Below are 20,212 nucleotides of genomic sequence, written 5' to 3'. Positions count from 1 at the left end.
ATTCATCTGTCAGTATCATAAAGTACAATCACAACCACAATTTAATAAAAGAAATCTACAAATTAAATATAAGCAGAGAAAATGTTATATACTAACAAAAATAACAAATAATAACTGTAAAAAATATTCATATAATCAAAGACAAATCAAGTAATATCTTTCTTTTACAAAAATGAATATTCATTATTTAGCAACATAAGTACAAATAATGAAATACATGTCTAAACGATGTGAAGGAGGAAATTACAATTTCTATCGCTCATGATGACTATTTTGAATTTGCTAAAATTTGTTTACAAATTCAAGAACTTCCTGGGGCTCCGCCCCCAAGACTACCGGCAAAGACTCTCAGCTTTCAACCCATCCGTACTAAGATAGAAGGGGCTCCCAAGACAACCTTTTGTTGTATAACATTGGAGAGAGTGTGAGTTTAATATATAGCTAAAGCATCTAACAATACTCCCGTGGACCTTTTATTATTTACACAATTTCTTGCTGTCTAGCTGCTACCTCGAGATCACTGGAGCGAAGAAAGGTTACAATGTTTAGCTTGAATCCTTTAGCTATTAGCTATTCAGTATGGATTAATCCTTTGTATGCAGATGGTTATTCTACCATTTCAAACTCAATAATGTGGGCATTAATGTGTTTCTTATTTAAAAAACTATATACACATTGCTTTTTGTATATACATGTATATTTACAAATTAAATAAATATCAATGCAATAAACTGTTGTAAGATAAGAAAATAATGTTTTCTTCCAAATTAGCAAATAATTGATTTTGATTTGAAATAAGAAAGGTATTGGATATATTAACGCAACTAAACAAAAATTAAGGGTGGAAAACCATAGAGATCAGTCTTCAGGAGCAAATCTGATATGTAAAAAAACTATTCACTTCCATAGGCCTATGTTTTTTCTTCAATAATGGAAAAGAAAACATATTTTTTGGCCCAGGCTTGATATCCACATGTATTGAAAAGATTTAAACCACATTAACGCTCCGGCATTCAGCGTGGTCTTCTGAAAAATTACTTGAGGATTCACAAGACCGGCATGTCAGGTTTGTGGCCATTCTGACAATTTTTCTGAGGTTTCTACATTGCTGGTCTCGTGGGCTGTCTAAATAATCTTAAAGCCTTACAAATAATGCGATCTGCAATGTCATTAAAGCGTGACAATAGTGGGACAATAGTGAGCTTTTGAAAACTGGACAGTCAGCAAAGAAGACAGTAAGCCGAGCGAAATATCGATCTACGTATATGCGTGCATGAAAAAGAAATCGACGTCCTGTTGATTTTCAGGGCGGTTCTCGGCTGAAATAACGTCCGGTCTGTAAACAGGACTAGTTAATAGCAACAAGGGAATAAAGGTAAATAGGAGATGAACAAATGCAAAGGGGAGGATAAACGAAAATGTGAAAGGATAAAACGAAGATATAAGAGAAAGTGATAGATGGGTAAAAGAAATGATAACATTAGGAAAAAAGACGTGAAAATGAGTGGATTAAAACCACAGAATAACATAAGGGAATATAGAAGAGAGAACAAAAATAGTAATGCAAAGAATAACGTAGGGGAATATAAAAGACAACATGGTGGATTGATAAAACAAAGAATAACATAAGGACAGATAGAAGATAAATATAAAAGGATAGGAACAAAGAATGACACAAGGAAAGCCAGAAGTGCAAATGATAGATGGGTGAAAGAAAGGATAACAAAGATAACCAAAAGAAGATTTAAGAAGGAGAACAAAAACAAAGAAATTCATATGGAATGAAATACCCAAAGGAGTAATGTGAAAAGGGCTCACATGACTTTTCGTCACCGTGGAGGACTGTCTCCGTCCTGAATCATGGACCTTGCTCTACACTGTAAAAATTTGCTGTAACTCATGCAGTAAAATACTGTGATTTACAACAGTAATATGTTGTAATAACGATTTTACGATAATTAACTGTATAAGTACGTTGCTGTACAGTATATTGCTGTAAACATCAGTGTCGTAGAGCATGGGAACAAATATCTACAGTAAGCTAGTGTAAAGGAGCGTGCAAAAAGCATTGTGGGATACAGCGCACATGCGCATTAGGCGGATCGGCTGCATATGCGCGTATGCGTTGCACGTGATTGGCTCCCGCGCTAGCCCGCCAGCGAATTTTTTTCCGTACTCGAGAGGGCAAATACCCCATGTGCGCATGCGCGTGGACTTGTGATTTCTCTGCTACTTCCCATACGAAATGTACATGTATTCGCATCTACTGTGCACGATTCGCGTTCTACGAGTAAACGATGGCATAGTAGTCTTCAAACACAGACTCTGATTTGCCAGTTTGACAAAACAATTACGCATATATCGTGCGTAGCAATAGTACTAGTATTCAAGTCTGAGTAGTTGTATGATTCAGACATTTTAGTGCTTACAGAAATGCATCCCAAATTGAATAGCATGGTATAGTAGTCTGCAAGCACAGACGCTAATCGGACAGTTTGACAACATAGTGTCTTGAGTAGTGCTTTATATTCAAATATGTGTAGTTTTATGATTCAGACCCTACTGGTGCGTGTATTGGAAAGGCATCTCAACTTGCAGAGTGGCATAGTAGTCTGCAAGCACAGACGCTAATCTGACAGTTTGACAAAATAGTGTTATTCAAGTCTGAGTAGTTTTATGATTCAGACCCTACTGGTGCGTGTATTGGAAATGCACCTCAACTTATAGAGTGGCATAGTAGTATGCAAGCACAGACTCTCCTTGGAGAGAGAGAGAGAGAGAGAGAGAAAGAGTGTGAGAGAGCAGTGGCACAATACATAGGCCTACCATGGGGTCTGGAATCATTAAACTACACAAACTTGCATAAAATCACTACTCATCAATACACAATATATTATTATGTCCTTGCAGACTACTATACTACACTCTACACCCCGGTGGGGTCACTCAATGTGACTTCCGGACCGCATGACCGTTACCAAAATCGCGGAAAAAGGGGTCAATTTCAAGCAATGTCCGCGGACAAAATATTCCTCGAAATAAAGAAAATAGGGGTGCACAGGTGTCCCCGAAATTGATAAATAGGGGTCAAGAAAAGGGAAAAGAGAAAACCGGGAAGGGAAAAGAGAAAACCGGGAAGAAAAATTCTCGGAGCCGAGTCTTGTCCTTGAAATATGGTAAAAAAAGGGGTAAATTTGCCAAAGTGTCCTTACAATCTTATAAATAGGGGTATTCCAAAGTACGATTTTGTCCTTGTTTTGACGTAAAAAAGGGGGTTAAATTTCACAAAATGTCCTTGAAATTGACCGCAAAAGGGGGTTATATCCATTAGTGGTAACGGTCATACGTGTCACTATTTGCAGGGGAGTGACCTCACCGGGCTCTACACATTGAGATGCATTTCTAACGCACGCACCAGTAGGGTCTGAATCATACATCTACGCAGACTTGAATAAAGTACTTCTCAGCACACTACTAGTATGTTGTCAAACTGTCAGATTAGCGTCTGTGCTTGCAGACTACTATACCATTCTATACAAGTTGCAATGTATTTCCATATGCACTACTGGGTCTGAATCATACAACTACACAGACTTGAATAAGCACATCGCGACACATACGCATATTGATTTGTCAAACTGGCAAATCAGAGTCTGTGTTTGAAGACTACTATGCCATCGTTTACTCGTAGAACGCGAATCGTGCACAGTACATGCGAATACATGTACATTTCGTATGGGAAGTAGCAGAGAAATCACAAGTCCACGCGCATGCGCACATGGGATTTTTGCTCTCTCGAGTACGGAAAAAAAATTCGCAGCCCGCCACGCCGCGCCGCCATTTTTAATTTTCTGCAAAGATTTGAGCTGAGATATATAGCTGAGCTGGCCGGCCTGATCCTGAGCAACGAATCTGAATCTGTTCTGTTCCTGGTCCTGATCCTCGAGCTGGGATATTGATGACCAATAAGTCAATTCCAAGGGGATCCGAGGTAAGTTACAGATTGCCAATTATCAGAGTCATGATTTGATTTGTATCCCGCTGAAGTGAAGAATTGTCAGACTGTGGAAAGTATAGGGATTGTGTTTGTAATTGTTCCGTCTACGGTATATGTGTACTGTACGTGCTGTGCTGTGGTGTGTGGGACAGAGTCGGTAGTGTTAGTGCAGCACATGACACTGTACTGCAGTACCAGCGTACAGTGTCACTGTCAATGCGATGCCATTGCACATGGATATGCATGCTCACGTTAAATTGGAAATGTCTAACGTCAAGACCATCAAGACTTATAACTTATAGGACACCGCACACACTACGATCGACTACAGCATCAGTCCATCATGAGCACACTGCGTGATCAGTTGAATACGCACAAGTCTAAGCTCATGTAGTGTAGTCTACAGCACGTTACTGAAGAAATTACAGCAAAGTACTGGCAATCCTGCTGCATAGTGTAATTTTACTTAAAAGTTAAAATATGAAATAAAATTACAGTAAGTTACTGTAAAATTACTTAGTATTTTACTGTTACTTAGTAATTTACAGTAAGTTACTTTAAAATTACTGTAATTTACTGTAAAATTACTGTAATTTACTTTTTTGAAGGTCGCAGCGTTGTCATAGCAACCAAATAGGCCATTCCGTAACTGGCAGTAAGTTACTGTAAAATTACTGAGTAATTACTGTAAAATTACTGTAATTTACAGTAACTTACTGCTAGTTTACAGTAAATTACAGTAATTTTATTTCATATTAATTTTGAGTACTTGTCTACTGTAATTCACTGTAATTTTAATTTACAGTAACTGTAGGTTATATCTACAGTAAGTTACCATCAATTTTTACTCAAAGTATCTGCCTGTAAACTTTCCTACAGTAAATCACTGCATTTCTTAGAGTAAATTGCTGTTACCGTAGGTTCTTCAAATACTAACAGTAAATTACAGTAATTTTTGTCTTTAAGGATTGTAAATTTGTTTTACAGAAATCTATTGTAGTTTCATTTACCGCAAATGAATGTTAATTTCACTTATGTAGATCTAGTAACATTCATAGCCGTGAAATCAAATGTTTTTTTGCTGAAGGTTTCGCATACAGTCATCATCAGGAGGCTCGTGACAACTGGTTATATTTGATGAATTTATGTTTTTCTTTCGATTTTCTTTTGTATTTTTGTCCTTTATCTTTTTTTTTATTATTCATTTATCATTTAAATAACTTTTAATCTGTCAATGCTGTACATAAAAAGTTATGTGTACGTATGCATATTAAAGGTATTGTTTTCCGCTCTTCTTTCTTGCAGTATGCCATGGATTACTGCTGAAGTCACACAGTGTGCATGCTGAAACACTAATCAGACGGATGCTCTACATGGACATCATATACCCATGTACGTTTGTAAGCTATGTAATCATTCTTCTGGATCATTGAAGCGGTTTTCTGAACACTTTTCAGTCCATAGAAATGTGGTGAATTTCGATTTCCCGTGTGGTGTTCCTGGCTGCAATCGAACATTCAGAAATTATTCATCCTTCAAAACCCATGTGCATAGGGATCATCAACCATTTTCAAGAAAAAAAGATGCCCAGTTTTTCTGCGTTTCTACCTGGAATTGTCCACTCTGCTGTAAAATGTGAGGAAATCCATGACATACTTTCTCATCTTAGAGTTCATATCAAACACGGAGTTGAAATACGCTGTCCTTTTGCCAATTGCAAAAAACGTTTTTCAGTGAGGTCGTCTTTTGCGTCACATATATCAAGAGTTCACAATAAGTTAGACCAGATTCAGTTAGACTCAACTTCAAGTGAAACTGGTACTGTGTTAACTGAATCCGCCCAAGAAAATAATCAGGAGTTTCCTGGAAGACTGCACTCAAGTGACGAGGAAAGTGTGACAGATGATGAAGTAGATGTATCCGCTGACTCATTCAAACACAGCTTATCCTTGTTTTATCTGAAGTTGGAGGCAAAATTACTACTGCCCAACTCTACAATTCAGGAAATAATTGACACAGTTCAGGATATTCATGCATTAAGCCAACAAAATTTGATACCAAAATTAAAAAAGAAACTTGAAGGAATAGGAATTACCGATGATGAGGTTACCAACGTTTTAACTTTATTTAAATCTGAGGATTTGTTCAGTGCTTCAAATTGTAAAGAATTTCGATCAGAGTCTACAAGAAAATCACATTTTAAAGCAGTTTTTGATTATGTTTCCCCAACTGAGATATATTTAGGAGAAGATCAGTTTGGCAAACAGCGATTTTGCCAATACATTAAAATTCAAGACACACTAAGAGCATTATTCAAGCAGAACTCATTTATCAAAGATTACAAAGAGACTCATAAAGCTCAACCTGCTTTACAAAGGACCATTCTACGTGATGTTTATGATGGCAGAGCATTCCCAAAAGATGAGCCTTTGCATAAAAACTCAGCAGTAACACTCATATTGTACCAAGATTCTTTCGAAGTAGTAAATCCACTAGGCAGTGGGAAAAAAAAACATAAAATTCTAGCTGTGTATGCTACCCTCGCTGATATACAGCCCTACAATAGATCAAACATTGATCATATGCAATTGGTGTTGCTCTGCAACGAACAGGATTATAAGGAATTTGGAGCCAGCGCTGTTTTACAAATTACAGGGGCGCCTACATACTACATCAATTTCAAAATTATCAATAAAAAAAAATCCCACTTACATTGAGTATCTGAACCCTTTACTTTCACACACTTTCTTAAAATTTTATTTGTGTCTTTTTGCCCTTTTTAGACATTTGCAAATGTTATGCTTGCAAAAGGGATCATGTACCTTTAATATGCATTTCAATTGAACTTAATATGAAACATCACAAGTGAAAATTGAAATTTGAAATCAAATATTTTGTTAGTGAGGGAGGTTAAAAAAGTCACGTGACTTCGTGGTATTAAGGAAGCCGTGTGTTTAGCCTTGATGCAAAGAGACCAACTACAGGGAGCCCAAACTTTTTTAATAAATTGTGTCTAGCGGTCATTGAACTTCCTAGACAAAGCATTAGCACATGTATTCTGTGAGCCTGGCATGTGTGCAGCCTTGTCATCATAAGCATTGCTTGATTGTTTACTTACTGTTTTCCAAAATATGTTTTACATTACTTGCAATTTAGCATTATTTTACCTTAGTGAATTTTCATATATTTTAGTCTGTACATGCAATACACCTTTATTTTAATAAATTTAATAAGTCATGAAATAAATGAATTTGCCAAATATTAGGCCTATATTTAAGTAACCTATATTTTATTTCGACATATTTCAAGTTATATAATAATATATTTTTTTTAAGTAACATATTTTATTACGATATATGTTACGTTATATGGTAATATGTTTTTTTATCATATTTAATACGTAGCAATATTGTAGCTAAACGAATTTCATAATTTTATGTTTTCATTTTACATGTACACAAATTGATCATATTTTCTATTTTCTTTGTTCATTGTGCACATTGGTAATTCTATTTCATTAATTTCTGTATATCATGTATATTTTCTTATTGTCAAGTATGTTTTACGGTTTTTGTTATTTTGCACAGCCCCTTTGTAAACCAGCCGAGTAGCTGAATAGGGCTTTTACCGTCAATAAATCAATCAATCAATCAATTGAATGACAGCTCATGAAGTTGAAACAAGTTTCTGTGCAGAATTGGCATGTAAATGAGACAAAAATACAGAAGAATATGAAACACGTATTAAAGATTACAAGTTTAATATAACAGAGCAACTAAAATTAAATGGGGTATTAGTTCAAAAGATAAATTAAACAAAAATAAAGTGAGTAATGTCTTTTGGAGAGATTCTACCAGGTATAGAGAGTTTTCTTGATTCTGCCAGGTATATGGAGACTTTTCATTGATTGTATTCTGATAGTAGTTGTCGTTTAATAGTGGCTTTAAAGGAAGATAAAAGTGTATAAAATATGTCTTGTTTACAATTGAAGATAATTCTTTACAATAGTTTTTTACAATTCAGAATTTTAAAGTGAACATATTGTTGTCTGTTCGACAAATAATTTTTGACCCAAGAAAGTGCAGTGCCCCTAAGCCATACGTTGTGATTTAGCATATCAATGCCTTCAAGCCGCTATGTCTGCACAATTGCATGTGTTATTCTGTCGTATAATTAAATTAATGCTAGGTCGGGTGAATGATTTTTTTTAAAGCCATATTGGTTGGGATTAAGCAAGTTATGTGTATTTCAGAATTGGTATAATCTAAACAATTTTTTCAAGAATTTTTGAGATACTGGAAGGATGACTATGGGTCTGTAGATTCTTGAGTACTTGAACTTTTGCAGTTTTTAGTGGTTTTACTTGTTTTAATGTTTTACTTGATAGTTTCTTTGCAAGCATTTTCATAATGTTACACTATTTGAGAAACTTGTTTTATGGAGCGTTGATTACCCAATAAAGACTTTAATAATGATTTTTGTGTTCAGAAAGCTTGTTTTTCCTCAAATTAACAGGATGATGCTGCTAATGTCAAGTTAGAATACTGTACTTATTACATTAACTTAATGTAAATGAGAGAAATAGATTAAAAAAAATAACAGGATGATACTGCTAATGTCACAGTAGAATACTGTACTTAATACATTAACTTAATGTAAATGAGAGAAATAGATAACAAAATAACAGGATGATACTGCTAATGTCACAGTAGAATACTGTACTTATTACATTAACTTAATGTAAATGAGAGAAATAGATACAAAATTAACAGGATGATACTGCTAAAGTCACAGTAGAAAAGCTGTACTTATAACATTAACTTAATGTAAATGAGAGAAATAGATACAAAATTAACAGGATGATACTGCTAAAGTCACAGTAGAAAAGCTGTACTTATTACATTAACTTAATGTAAATGAGAGAAATAACATTAATTTACTGTAGAGAAAAACTTACAGTACATAACTGTAAATACATTTAAATTACTGTGAATAAAATTACATTAATTAACTGTAAGAAGAACTTACAATAAATACTGTAACCTTATACATGAAAATTTCTTTACAGTAAGCTTACAGTATTTTAATGTCTTACAGCAAGTTACTGTTGAAAAACTTACAGGAAGTTACTGTAATGTCAAAGTTACAGTAATTTACTGTGCAACAAAGTTGCCAGTAATTTACTGTAATTTCTACAGTGAAATTTTTAACAGTGTACCGTCCCCTTTCGAAAGGTCCCTATTGAAAATCGATTACGTAAGACATCTCGTGATCAACCTCAAAAAGTCCAAATGACGTGTGTAATTTTATTTGATGCTCAAACTTGTTTTGATTGGTTTGTCAGATTTTTCTGCTTCTATTGAAAGAAACTTTTTTTGGAGTGGACTTGTACTTTAATATCATGACTCAAATAATCTCAAAATCATAGTGATCGAAAATAGATAGATACAAACATCTTGTGTACTAATCACCAAACTTTTTTTTTTGCTCTTGATGTAAGGGGTTCCATATGGCATATATTGTATTTAAAATATGAGCTTCAAAATATGATACTTCTTCAACGAGATATGAAATACAGTAAAAGAGTAAAAACGTCTTGTTGAGTAGACTATTAACACACGCGTACACACTCGTGACTTGGGGTCCTTGCGTGTCGCATACGTGGGGCTTCGGTATCCTTTATTTTCTACATGCTCCGTTACCTTTTAGCTACAGAATGACAGGTTGTTTATACATAGCAGTGAAGGCATTATTTGTTTTATAAGATTATGTTTTATTTGTAATATAAAATGATGCTTTATAACATGATTTTACTAATGTCCGTTCATTATCCAAATTACGCGTTATGCAAAATAAATGCCCGGTCACGTTTACGCTTCCTACCAATCATTTGATTAGGATCCACGTCATCATCTTATAATAAGTTATAAGAGAGTCTAGAATTAAGACTAATACATTCAGCCGCCCATATCATGCACGCATCAACGAATGTGGAGAAAGGGCGTCACAGTGAAAGTATCTTCCATTTTGTAAAGCGAGTACACTGTATCTACCCCAGTATTTACATACGTTCGTCTATTTTTACATCTATCTGTGGATGTAGTATTACCAAGATAGTAGCGCACTGCTTTCTACAAATACCTTTTTAGGGAAGAAAAGAGCTGTACTGTAATTCTGGTAAGTGACGTATTTTATCTACCTTTCATTAAATATTATCTTCACGAGATTAGCATGATTATGGATGGAATAAGTGAAGAGTCGAATATAATATTCCATACGTTCAAAAGAACCAGTAGCCTATTTTTGTTTCTACTTCTACATGAATATACTCCATCACACGATCAACAAGACAGGATGTATTGTAATGCTTAGGAATTCATGCTTGGCGTATATGATTGTTGGTGCGTAATATAAAAGATGTACAAGTCAAAATCTGTACCTATGTTTAGTGAAGTTCGGTGTACATCATTTCTTTCCTTTTTTGTCTTCATTAATTATGTCCACGTCAAGATAAAAACAAAATGATACAATCTTCAATTCAAACATGTATGATAATAATATGAGATGTCTGAAGTGGGAGGACGACCATGAAAAGCATTTTTCACTGGCTTGTTGAAAATTATCCTCATTGTAAAATATAGGTGGATATACTATCAACATGATAATATACTGTATTTGCAATTAGGTAAAAGTTCGTGTACGAATACATATGGTTGAGATGCAATGCTTTTTAAGTACGATTCTATCCCTCGAGCAATTTCCATAATTCGAAATTATATGCAGGTAGCCTACATGTATATACTTATGGCGTTACTGCACGTGTAGCCTGCAATCCTATGCACCGAGGAACTGTATTTTTAATTGATAATTCACCACTTGAATTGCACTTCCGCTATCAGTAATATGAAGACGATAATCGACTTATATTCGAGTTCTAGTACTTTTTTTAAATTCTATATATCTGTAATTTTGTCAATCTTGTCTGGCTGGTATCACCGACCTACATTCATATTTGTTTTATTTTCCAATTTGCCGATGCACTAAGGCACTGATATTTTCACACCACGCAGGGTTTTCTTTAATTTACCACTTAAAATGTACATCTGCTATCTGTAACATGAAAACTATAATCGACTTATATTTGAGTTCTTGTATTTTTTTAAATTTCTGTATATCTAAAATTTTGTCAGCGCTCTTACACGCATTTTCTAATTTCTGTGTCCTCAAATTTCCGATATTTTTTCTTTTTCTCTCTTCTTCTCTTTGCTTTCTCTTTATCTTATTGTTGTTTTTTTAAATTGTATTATTAAGGATCATAATCATCTTCATCAGCAGCACCATCACTGTTGACATCAATATTTTTTTTTTTTTTGTGGTTGTTACTATTATTATTATTGTTGGTTGTGTTTTGTTTTAGAAAATGTATTACCTAGCGGCAATCTGAATACATTGGTTTACAACATGGAGAAATATAATCTCTACAGTTTACAATTAAAAAGGATATTTCTACACTACCACAATTATTTAATTTTTTCTTCTATAAATGCCTTCTCCATTGGGGAACTACTAAATTAAAAATATTATTGATCGATCAATTAAAGGAAAGAAGAACATTAATGAGAAGTAACAAGTAGTAACATATATACAAATCAAAATCACTCTTTAAAACAGGCGAAGAGCTTTGGAAACAGAACTTTAAGTATTATACAAAATAGAAGATTTATGGCTCAACAAGAGTTGAGTTGATTTATTATCGTTTATGCAATGTAAAAGACAGATTATTTTAAATGAATCATTCCAACATTGTTATTTGTAAAATAAAATGTATACTAACTTAAGAAAGTTATTGTGTTTAAGAATTAATGACCAACTTGTATTTAAACATATACCGTTGGTAAATTAAACATATTGATAAAATCGTAAACATGAGTAAATGTATGCGTGTCTTATATCGTCCCGGGTTGCAAAAGTATATATATATATATATATATATATATATATATGTATATGAACAAAATTAAGTACATTATGACGGAAAGACGAATTTTTTAATATTTTCCATTGTTTTAGGTTAATTGACCCTACTTCAAAATGGCCGAACCACCAGTCTACACTCCCCCTGAACAACAGAAGACCGCCTACCCACCACCTGGAGTATATCCACAAGGTCAACCAGCAGCATATCCGCAGGGCCAACCGGGAGCATATCCACAAGGTCAACCGGTAGCATATCCGCAGGGCCAACCGGTAGCATATCCACAGGGTCAACCGGTAGCATATCCACAAGGTCAACCGGTAGCATATCCACAGGGTCAACCAGTAGTTTATGCGCAAGGCCAACCAGGGGTAGTGTATCCGCCAGGTCAGCAGGTCGTCATCACTCAAGGGGGCGCCACCCATGTGTACCAAGTAAGAATCTCTTATTGAGGGATCCATGTGGTGTTCCACAGGGTTACGTGATATGGCCTTTCATTCTCTGTTGGATTTATTTTAATTCGTGATGAATCATGTGGGTATAGTCCAGTGGGGTCGCAACATATTAATAAGAATATACATTTATAAAGCACAGGCACTATGCAAATATTATTTTACTGCGCTGCAAGAGTTCCTGATATGCTTAATATCTACAACCTAAAGTTAAAAAGTTAACAATTTTTAGCAAAATATAAAACTTTGGAACTAAAGAACAAATTGTAGGCCTAACTTACTCTCCATTTCATGAGCTAATGAAATTTGGTGTTGGTCTATCTTCCCCCTGCTATGTAATTGCTATTCAAAGTGAATTTAAATGAAAGTTAAACTTATTGACAATATATTGTGAAAACAACAACGTCGAATTTTCTCTTTAAACGCTACAGAACAAAATCTGTATCAGGTAGAAAAATATGTTTATGTTTACACAATAATGATTATAATCCAGGTTGACAATGATTAATGATGTTCTGGGGAAGATAAATTATGTTCGCTATGGATTTGGATAGATGTTATTGTTATAATGTACGACCATACCTTTACATTTCTGAAAAATGTTGCTTTCAACGTTTTAAATCCATGGCTTCGTTTTCCAGCCTTTTTTCTACTCTACTCTACTTTCTTTTCATTTTTTTCCTCAAATTTGTTGTTACCCCTTTAGACTGGCAGCAGCTCGGGAAGTTGTAACAGTACCTCCGAACATTACAACCAAAAAGCCGGCTTTGCTACGGGGATAGTGCATCTGATCGTAGCTATCCTGTCCGTCATTCTCGGCGGGGTTGCATACGTGTTTCCAGTGTATCAGGTCGGCTATGGAATCTGGTCTGCCTTCATTGTAAGTCAATCCTTCTTTCATTTCGCGATTTTTTTTCTTCGGGGCTGGGGGTCTTTTTATAGTTATTATCATTATTAGCCCTAGCTACCCGCGTCTTGGACAACTTCTCCCGAAGTTTGAAAACTATCCCCAGTTCTCTTCCTCATCTTGTTAAGTCCATAAAACTGGAAATCTGGGCTCGAATGCTTGAATCGTAAATCCGCTTTGGGGACCCTACTCTAAACTGCTGTCTGGATACGCCACTGATGGCTCAGGATACCTTTCAATTTCCATGAAATATTATTGAGTGTTTTATTGCTTCACTCGATGTCGTAAAAAAAATTGTGTTTTATTGGTCAGTTAGGGGGGAGGGCGGCGAGTGGCATCCCACATTAAAATCTCCGTCTCTATTTCTTGTAGCCCCTTTCTGGCAGCTATCGGACAAAGATATTCTGCTTTAATACACCAGCAACTTACCCCTTTCTTAATTGCACGTTATCACAGAAAAGTTGTGGTTTACAAATTGACGTCGTATTTTCTCAAAATTCTCTAAGAGCGTCTGCCAGACAGAAAGCAAGACAGCAAGAAGGGGAACATCGTCTTCTGGGCGATATTTATTTTCCACTTTAAATATCCCGGTGTACTGATTCGTCTTTAATGTATCCAGTACAAAATCAAAGGAAAATTGTTCAATTAGGCTGAATGTACGCCTTTTTTCATATTAAGGTTCGTTGTTTTTATCTCTTAAAACAAAATCTTTACAGTTCTACATCCCTACAGGAATCTTAGGGGTTGCTAGCAAGAAGAAGAACTCGTGCGTGGTAAGTGATGCCTTATAGTCCTTTTTTTCCACTTAGGCTTATCATATTGCTTTGATATGATTTATTTATTTACTTATTCACCACTCATGGGTTGGATTGGTTTTCTTTTAAAGGGGTCCAAGCCAAATGATAATGAAATATATTAACAAACAATTATACTGATAACAAATAATCATAGAAAGTATAACACGTCCAAAGTTACAAAGTAGCTTAGCGGTCATATTTGCAACAAAACAGCAAACAAAAATGCAAATAAAAGGATACATTGATAAATCCAGAGTCGAAAAAGAAAACAACAAAAAATACAATAAACTGAAATTCCCTAATTTTATATATTATATGCCAGTTGCAAAGGGAATGAGTAGAATGACTGAAGTTTGGCTATGTAAACATGTGCTCTCTTTTCGCTGAAAGTCTATATTTTTAAGCTGTACAGATAACAGGGGTGGATCCAGGATTGTGCATTAACGAAAAGCCTAAAAACAAAATATAACAAAATGTAAATATCTGTGAGCAGTCAAGCAAAAATAATAATAATAATAATAATGATAATAATAATAATTTACAAATGAATATAAACAAAAAGGTAACCGCCCCCAAAAAACAACAACAACAACAAACAAACAAACAGGTATTGTCAAGCTGTAAAGGGCATACATATACTTTGCCTTGTTTACTTAAGGTATTCCATTTTTAGATTTTAAAGAAACCCGCGGGCTGTACGCCCCCTCCCCATTCCCATCTTTCCATTCCATTCTCACAATGTGACGTTATTTTGTTATCAGATCATCGCATACATGGTGATGGCAATCCTGAGTACTTTCCATGCCTTCGGGATGCTGGCATATGAATCAACTGTAGCCGCAGTGCTGACCTACGTCGAGTCTTGTTACTTCCGGTACACTGGTTACAGCATCGACTCTATCTGTGAATATAATCGTTCGGTGGTAAGTCATATGCACTTTAACTTTACATTCAGCTATACTCCCCGAGTCAGCCAAAATCTCGCAAAACGAGAATCCACGAGAGTACGTGCGTGCGGAACGGGATTCTGCGCCTCGAACCTCATTAAGCCTAATTTGCATACGCTCTGCGGACTGAGTGTTCTAGGATGGGACATTTCATCAATTAAGCCTCGTTCAGAAATGAGGAAGCAAAACTGCGGCGATTTTTTTTCTCTTCTTCTTTATGATGACGTGAAGTGTATTACACGTCATTATTTCTGTAGTTTAACGCAGAATTCAGTGACGGGTAAAACCTTTGTTACGCGCAGTTAAGTTGTGCTGAAAGTTATAATATAATGCTCATTGAACATCATTTTACTGACGTAGCATACTACCATTGCGTTAGGGACTGCTTCTCTATTTCTCGACAAACGTTCCCATTGGGACTTTCTTGATAAAATCGCCACTGACCCATTTTAGATTAATAAATCATTTGTAAAAGTGCATGTACATGTGTTCAAAATATCTGAACAAGAAGCAGAAGACTCTTTTATCTCAAGAAGCTTTTGAAGTTAATTATAAGTTACATATGCTCATTTGTACTTGTACTGTACTCCCAATCATTATGACGAGAAGAAAAATCTAAATCTACTTCAAAGTTAAAACTGTTTTACATATTCCACTGTTCATAGATTTATTCAACAAACGCTACGATTGATTCTATTAAACCCTCGACCTTTTCATCTTGTTTTCTCGACCTTTCCAACTAGGGTGCTATCTTTGTTCACACCATACTCGCTATCCTGGGCTTGGTCGAGTTCATTAACTGTATCGTGTCTGCTGCCTACTGCTGTGGGGGACACTCATGCTGCTGTGCCAAAGCCCCTACCAACCAGGGCACTGCCTCTACTGCCACCACGGTATGATAACACGTATACATAACTCACTAAGGTCCTACGTTACCCATCGAATAACGGGTCATGTTTTGTACTTTTCTACTTTAAAGCGAAAGTTTTCTACTTTAGAGCCAAAGTCAGCCGAGAATATATTACACAGGGGATCCAGTATTCTCGGGAAGTTTGGGGAGAAGGGGGTTGGGAGGGGGGGGGGGGGGGAGGCTGGTTCATATTAGATAAAAGCTTTTATCATTTTCTAGTGGCTATCTTCAACTATCAAATAAATGAAGTACTTCTTTTCTCAATTTCCATTTGCAGCGTGTGTATGTGTTAGGGTGTGCGTGTGTGTGCGTGCGTGCGTATGTATGTGTGTTTGGGTGATGCATATCTATTCTCAATTGTTTACAAGGTATGTCAGATTGATTTTTGTTGTTGAGGGCAAGTCGTCCCCCCTCCGTTCCCCTTTTGGATCCGTCATAGAAGACGTATCTTTCCAAACTATAAAAGAGGTCACAATATGAATAACGTGATCCATGACAGTTTTGATTTACACCATTTTTAATAAAATTTGATTGAATTCACTTGAGGATTGACAATAAAGATATTATTAATCATAATGAATACGATATCGTCTCCAAAGACTTTGTTCTGTGAAATAACATTTACGATTTAGTATTCTGTAAAAAATTTGTCCGTAGTAGAAGTCTAGCTATATCATTATCTTGTTATTTACAATGGTTTGATGGATTGTGATATTCGCTCCCACAAGTAAAGAGATCTAACACAAGTAAAGCAGTTTAATTTGTAACGTTTTTGTTTCATAACAGGTGCAGTATGGCCAGGCACAGCCAATGACAGTAGCGGCTAATAGATATGCACCGGGTCCAGGTATTGTGATTTTAATCTTCTTGAAGAATTGTATTTCTTGAAAATCGGTTGACTGCCGTATATGCTTGTACACTGTCGCTCATATAGTTGGAATATTTTTTGTTTTACCCCAATTTATGGAATTAATTTAAAAATAATTTAAAAATAATAGATTTAGATAATAGTATACATTCTCAGATTTGATTGAATAATAATTTGTCAATGTGTGTTTTGCGTGACTGCTAAAGCATGTGTATGCTACTATGCTTAACAACTAGGGGACCTAGGCCCTTAAGTCATAAACGACAGTAATAAGGATCAATGCACGGCCATGCATTATGGCTCAAGGCATGGACACACAGAGGATTTTTTTTATGTTGGGAACCGGGGTAAAATGCAATAAATTATTGAAAATTTATTGCATTTCCTGTTTTTTATTTTATTTATGGAAACTGTCCCCTACCCTAGCCCCCGCTGCGTACAGTCATGGTTCAGTGACAAAGCAATGGCGTCGTAACGGTAAGGCCCCAGGATCAAAACCGTGTCGATGTGCTATACTGTATTAGTGCCTTTTGTGGGGCATTGATCCTCATTACTGTCATTTATGACTTAAGGGCGAAGGTCCCCTAGTTGATAAGCATAGTAGCATACACATGCTTTAGCAGTCACGCAAAACACACATTGGCAAATTATTATTCAACAAAATCTGAGAATGTATACTATTATCTAGATCTAATATTTTTAAAATAATTCCATAAAGTGGGGTAAAACAAAAATATTCCAACTATATGAGCGGCAGTGTAGATGTGTCGTGGTCTGGTTGATGCATGAATGGATCGTGGATCACATGGTTCGGCACTAATGTCCTTTGGTAAGACATTAATCCGCATTTGCCACTTTCCACCCAGGTGTTAAATGGCGCCTGGTTTGATCGCGTGCATTATCATGTGCTGATTACCAATTTGATACAATGACTGGTATATAGGCGGAGGACCAAAGTCAAATACCATGCTAAGTTTTTGAGTTGGTTGCCACTACCACACAAACTAAGCACACTTGCTTTTATCGACATTTTCTGAAACATCAAGTATAGAAGTACTTATGAATTGCACTCGCCACTCCTAATCATTGGAGCTTTCTGCACTTATTGTTGTTGTTATTACTATTCTTATTATCATTATCATTTTTAGTAGTAGGGCCTAGTAATAGTTGAACTAGTAATATAATAATCATAATGATGATGTTCATCATCAATATTGATATTATTTTCTGTATTATCATGACTATCATTACATTACTTTTAATATATTTCAACAGAAAGCGGAAAATAGATGTCTGAATCAATGACATCATGATGACGTGACATCCAGTATCTACACTCAGAAGAATCCAAAACCAAACCTTACTTCAAGACGTTGGCACTGGTCGACATATTTACTGAAGAATCAATGAACGAAAAAATGAGCTTCAAGTTAATATAGGGATGCCCTTGATCGAACCTGGCGGGGTTAATTCATGTTCACTAATGAAGGTAAATAAGGGATCACTTCCTTAGGAGTTAAGGCCAGTACAAATTATAATGGATTGTATTCCAAGGTTGTGGTTGAATTATTCTTTCAAGAGTTGGTCTTTAACTTTTCCAGTCAGGATTTCTACTCCAATCAATTCCTTTAAATGACCCATCCCGTGCCCATCACCCCCATAACGAGTGATTTCCATTCCTAGTACATTTTACATAGTAACGTTTGTCATAAAGCATGCCGGCAAACCCCACCCCCACCCCCACCCCCCCCCATCTGATTTGACAACAAGAATAAAATAATATCCAGCTTTCGTGACTTACAGTGTACCGCCATGGTTAAAGCGATCCCAAAGCTAGGCTAGTCTGCTAATTCAGCGGATTGAAAGCCAATGGTGCAAAAACAATCAAGTACAGTAGTACACTAATCAGATTTTATCATTTTAAAAGAATCTAAAAGGTACCGCAGCTTCATAAACAGGCTGACTAATGGTATTATTTTAACTCTCATATTTTCTTGACAAGACAGTATGATGTTTCTGAAATGTCACTGTAGGGGCCTTTTTAATACATATCTGTACAACATCATGTATATTTTTGAAAACATTATGATTGATAATACTCTTGTAATGATTATATTCCACTAATCCTAGATATTTTTCAAATGTAATCATATATTATAAACAAAAACGAATATGACATATTATATAGGCCAAAGTATTATGACAGTATTATTAAGTCAAAAAAAGATGTATACCATGTATACAATATTTTTTTCTTTTCTTTTTACCTTTTAAGTTATCATTTTTTATCGTAGATTCCAAGAGGCTTTCTATGTATATATTTCGGATGGTTCAATATTCGGTTTTGTTGTATTTTAAAAGAAGTCGTGTGTATTATATCTTCACTGTTTTTTAACATATTTTCACGTATTCTAGTCTAGTAAGCTTTTGCACAAATCAGAAAAATTATTTCTTAATTGCATATATGTAATATTATTACTAATGATATGAATAAGGGGCAAAGGTGGTTGCTTTTGTCTGAAAAACTGTTTATGTGATTATTTGAAAATCTATCATCTAGGTCACAAAATGTATGATAGGAGAAGAGAAGGGGATCTACAGCTCCGGAGACAATCGCTCAGCGATCAATATCCTACACGAACAAAATTTAAGACCTCACCCTTGGAAGATATACCCAAATCCAATCCTTAAAGCTTCTCTAAAGTGTTGGGAGACCAAACAAATCTGGGCAAGTTCAGAATCATATCCAGACTTTGATCCGTAACTCCGGTGTAGAGATATTCTACTAAAACATACCAAAATCAACGAATTCTTCATTAATTGTACGTGGGGGTCGGATGAGACTGTAGCTTAAAAGGACTTTACCATCGCTGGTGCCTTTAACATTTAATCAGTTCATACGATTATCTTTGATATTATTTTTTTTACTTCATCCCATATAGTACGCTATCAAAAATTATATACGTATATATCATGTTTTTTTAATTTTTATATAAACGGATAGTAGCACAGGCAATTCATTGTAACGTGAATATCTTTGTGTAAACTATTAACGAGACGATCTTTTGCAACAGGCTTGGTACTTCAAAATAATGTACCATACATTTGGAGCGTTTTCATATTAGATAATTGTATCATTGTGATGGTGTACTAAATTTTAAATAAATTGATCGAAGGTTTATCGCTAGATTATATAAAGTATAGGTTGATTTTTCCGAAGTAGTTGCGATTGCGTTTTTGTTAATACGCACGTTGTGAGTTGAATCAGCCAAGGGTATAAATATAGATACTACACTATTATATGGAAGGCCGTCTTTTTTTCGAATGAATTTTAGAGGAGAGAGAGATGGAGAGAGAGA

The 20,212-nt window shown here is 35.3% G+C and overlaps 1 protein-coding gene and 1 long non-coding RNA gene across 2 annotated transcripts; both read left to right on the top strand.

Moving 5' to 3' along the window:
* Nucleotides 1-3,807: 3,807 nt before the first annotated feature.
* On the top strand, nucleotides 3,808-5,564 carry LOC115925989. The gene is made up of 2 exons (XR_004064910.1): nucleotides 3,808-3,991; nucleotides 5,303-5,564. It is a non-coding gene; the product is annotated as an uncharacterized LOC115925989 (long non-coding RNA).
* Nucleotides 5,565-10,023: 4,459 nt separating this feature from the next.
* Nucleotides 10,024-20,153, top strand: LOC590226 (calcium-binding protein P). Its single transcript, XM_795500.5, has 8 exons — nucleotides 10,024-10,174; nucleotides 12,068-12,406; nucleotides 13,131-13,304; nucleotides 14,048-14,104; nucleotides 14,890-15,051; nucleotides 15,819-15,968; nucleotides 16,772-16,832; nucleotides 18,129-20,153. The coding sequence occupies exons 2-8, from the start codon at nucleotides 12,089-12,091 to the stop codon at nucleotides 18,140-18,142; spliced, it is 936 nt and encodes a 311-aa protein (XP_800593.2). The 5' UTR covers nucleotides 10,024-10,174; nucleotides 12,068-12,088; the 3' UTR covers nucleotides 18,143-20,153.
* Nucleotides 20,154-20,212: the final 59 nt, after the last annotated feature.

This window comes from Strongylocentrotus purpuratus, unplaced genomic scaffold (assembly GCF_000002235.5).
Source record: "Strongylocentrotus purpuratus isolate Spur 01 unplaced genomic scaffold, Spur_5.0 spur5_scaffold_19, whole genome shotgun sequence".
NCBI classification, from domain to species: domain Eukaryota; kingdom Metazoa; phylum Echinodermata; class Echinoidea; order Camarodonta; family Strongylocentrotidae; genus Strongylocentrotus; species Strongylocentrotus purpuratus.
Note: the sequence above shows the minus strand (reverse complement) of the source record. Positions and strands in the feature narration are given on the sequence as shown.

Bases quoted from the DNA above. Each gene is read 5' to 3' on its own strand.
- LOC590226 (XM_795500.5), top strand. From the start codon at position 12,089: ATGGCCGAACCACCAGTCTACACTCCCCCTGAACAACAGAAGACCGCC. The intron at 14,105-14,889 runs GTAAGTGATGCC...TTTTGTTATCAG, and splicing joins AGAAGAAGAACTCGTGCGTG to ATCATCGCATACATGGTGAT. The intron at 15,052-15,818 runs GTAAGTCATATG...CTTTCCAACTAG, and splicing joins GTGAATATAATCGTTCGGTG to GGTGCTATCTTTGTTCACAC.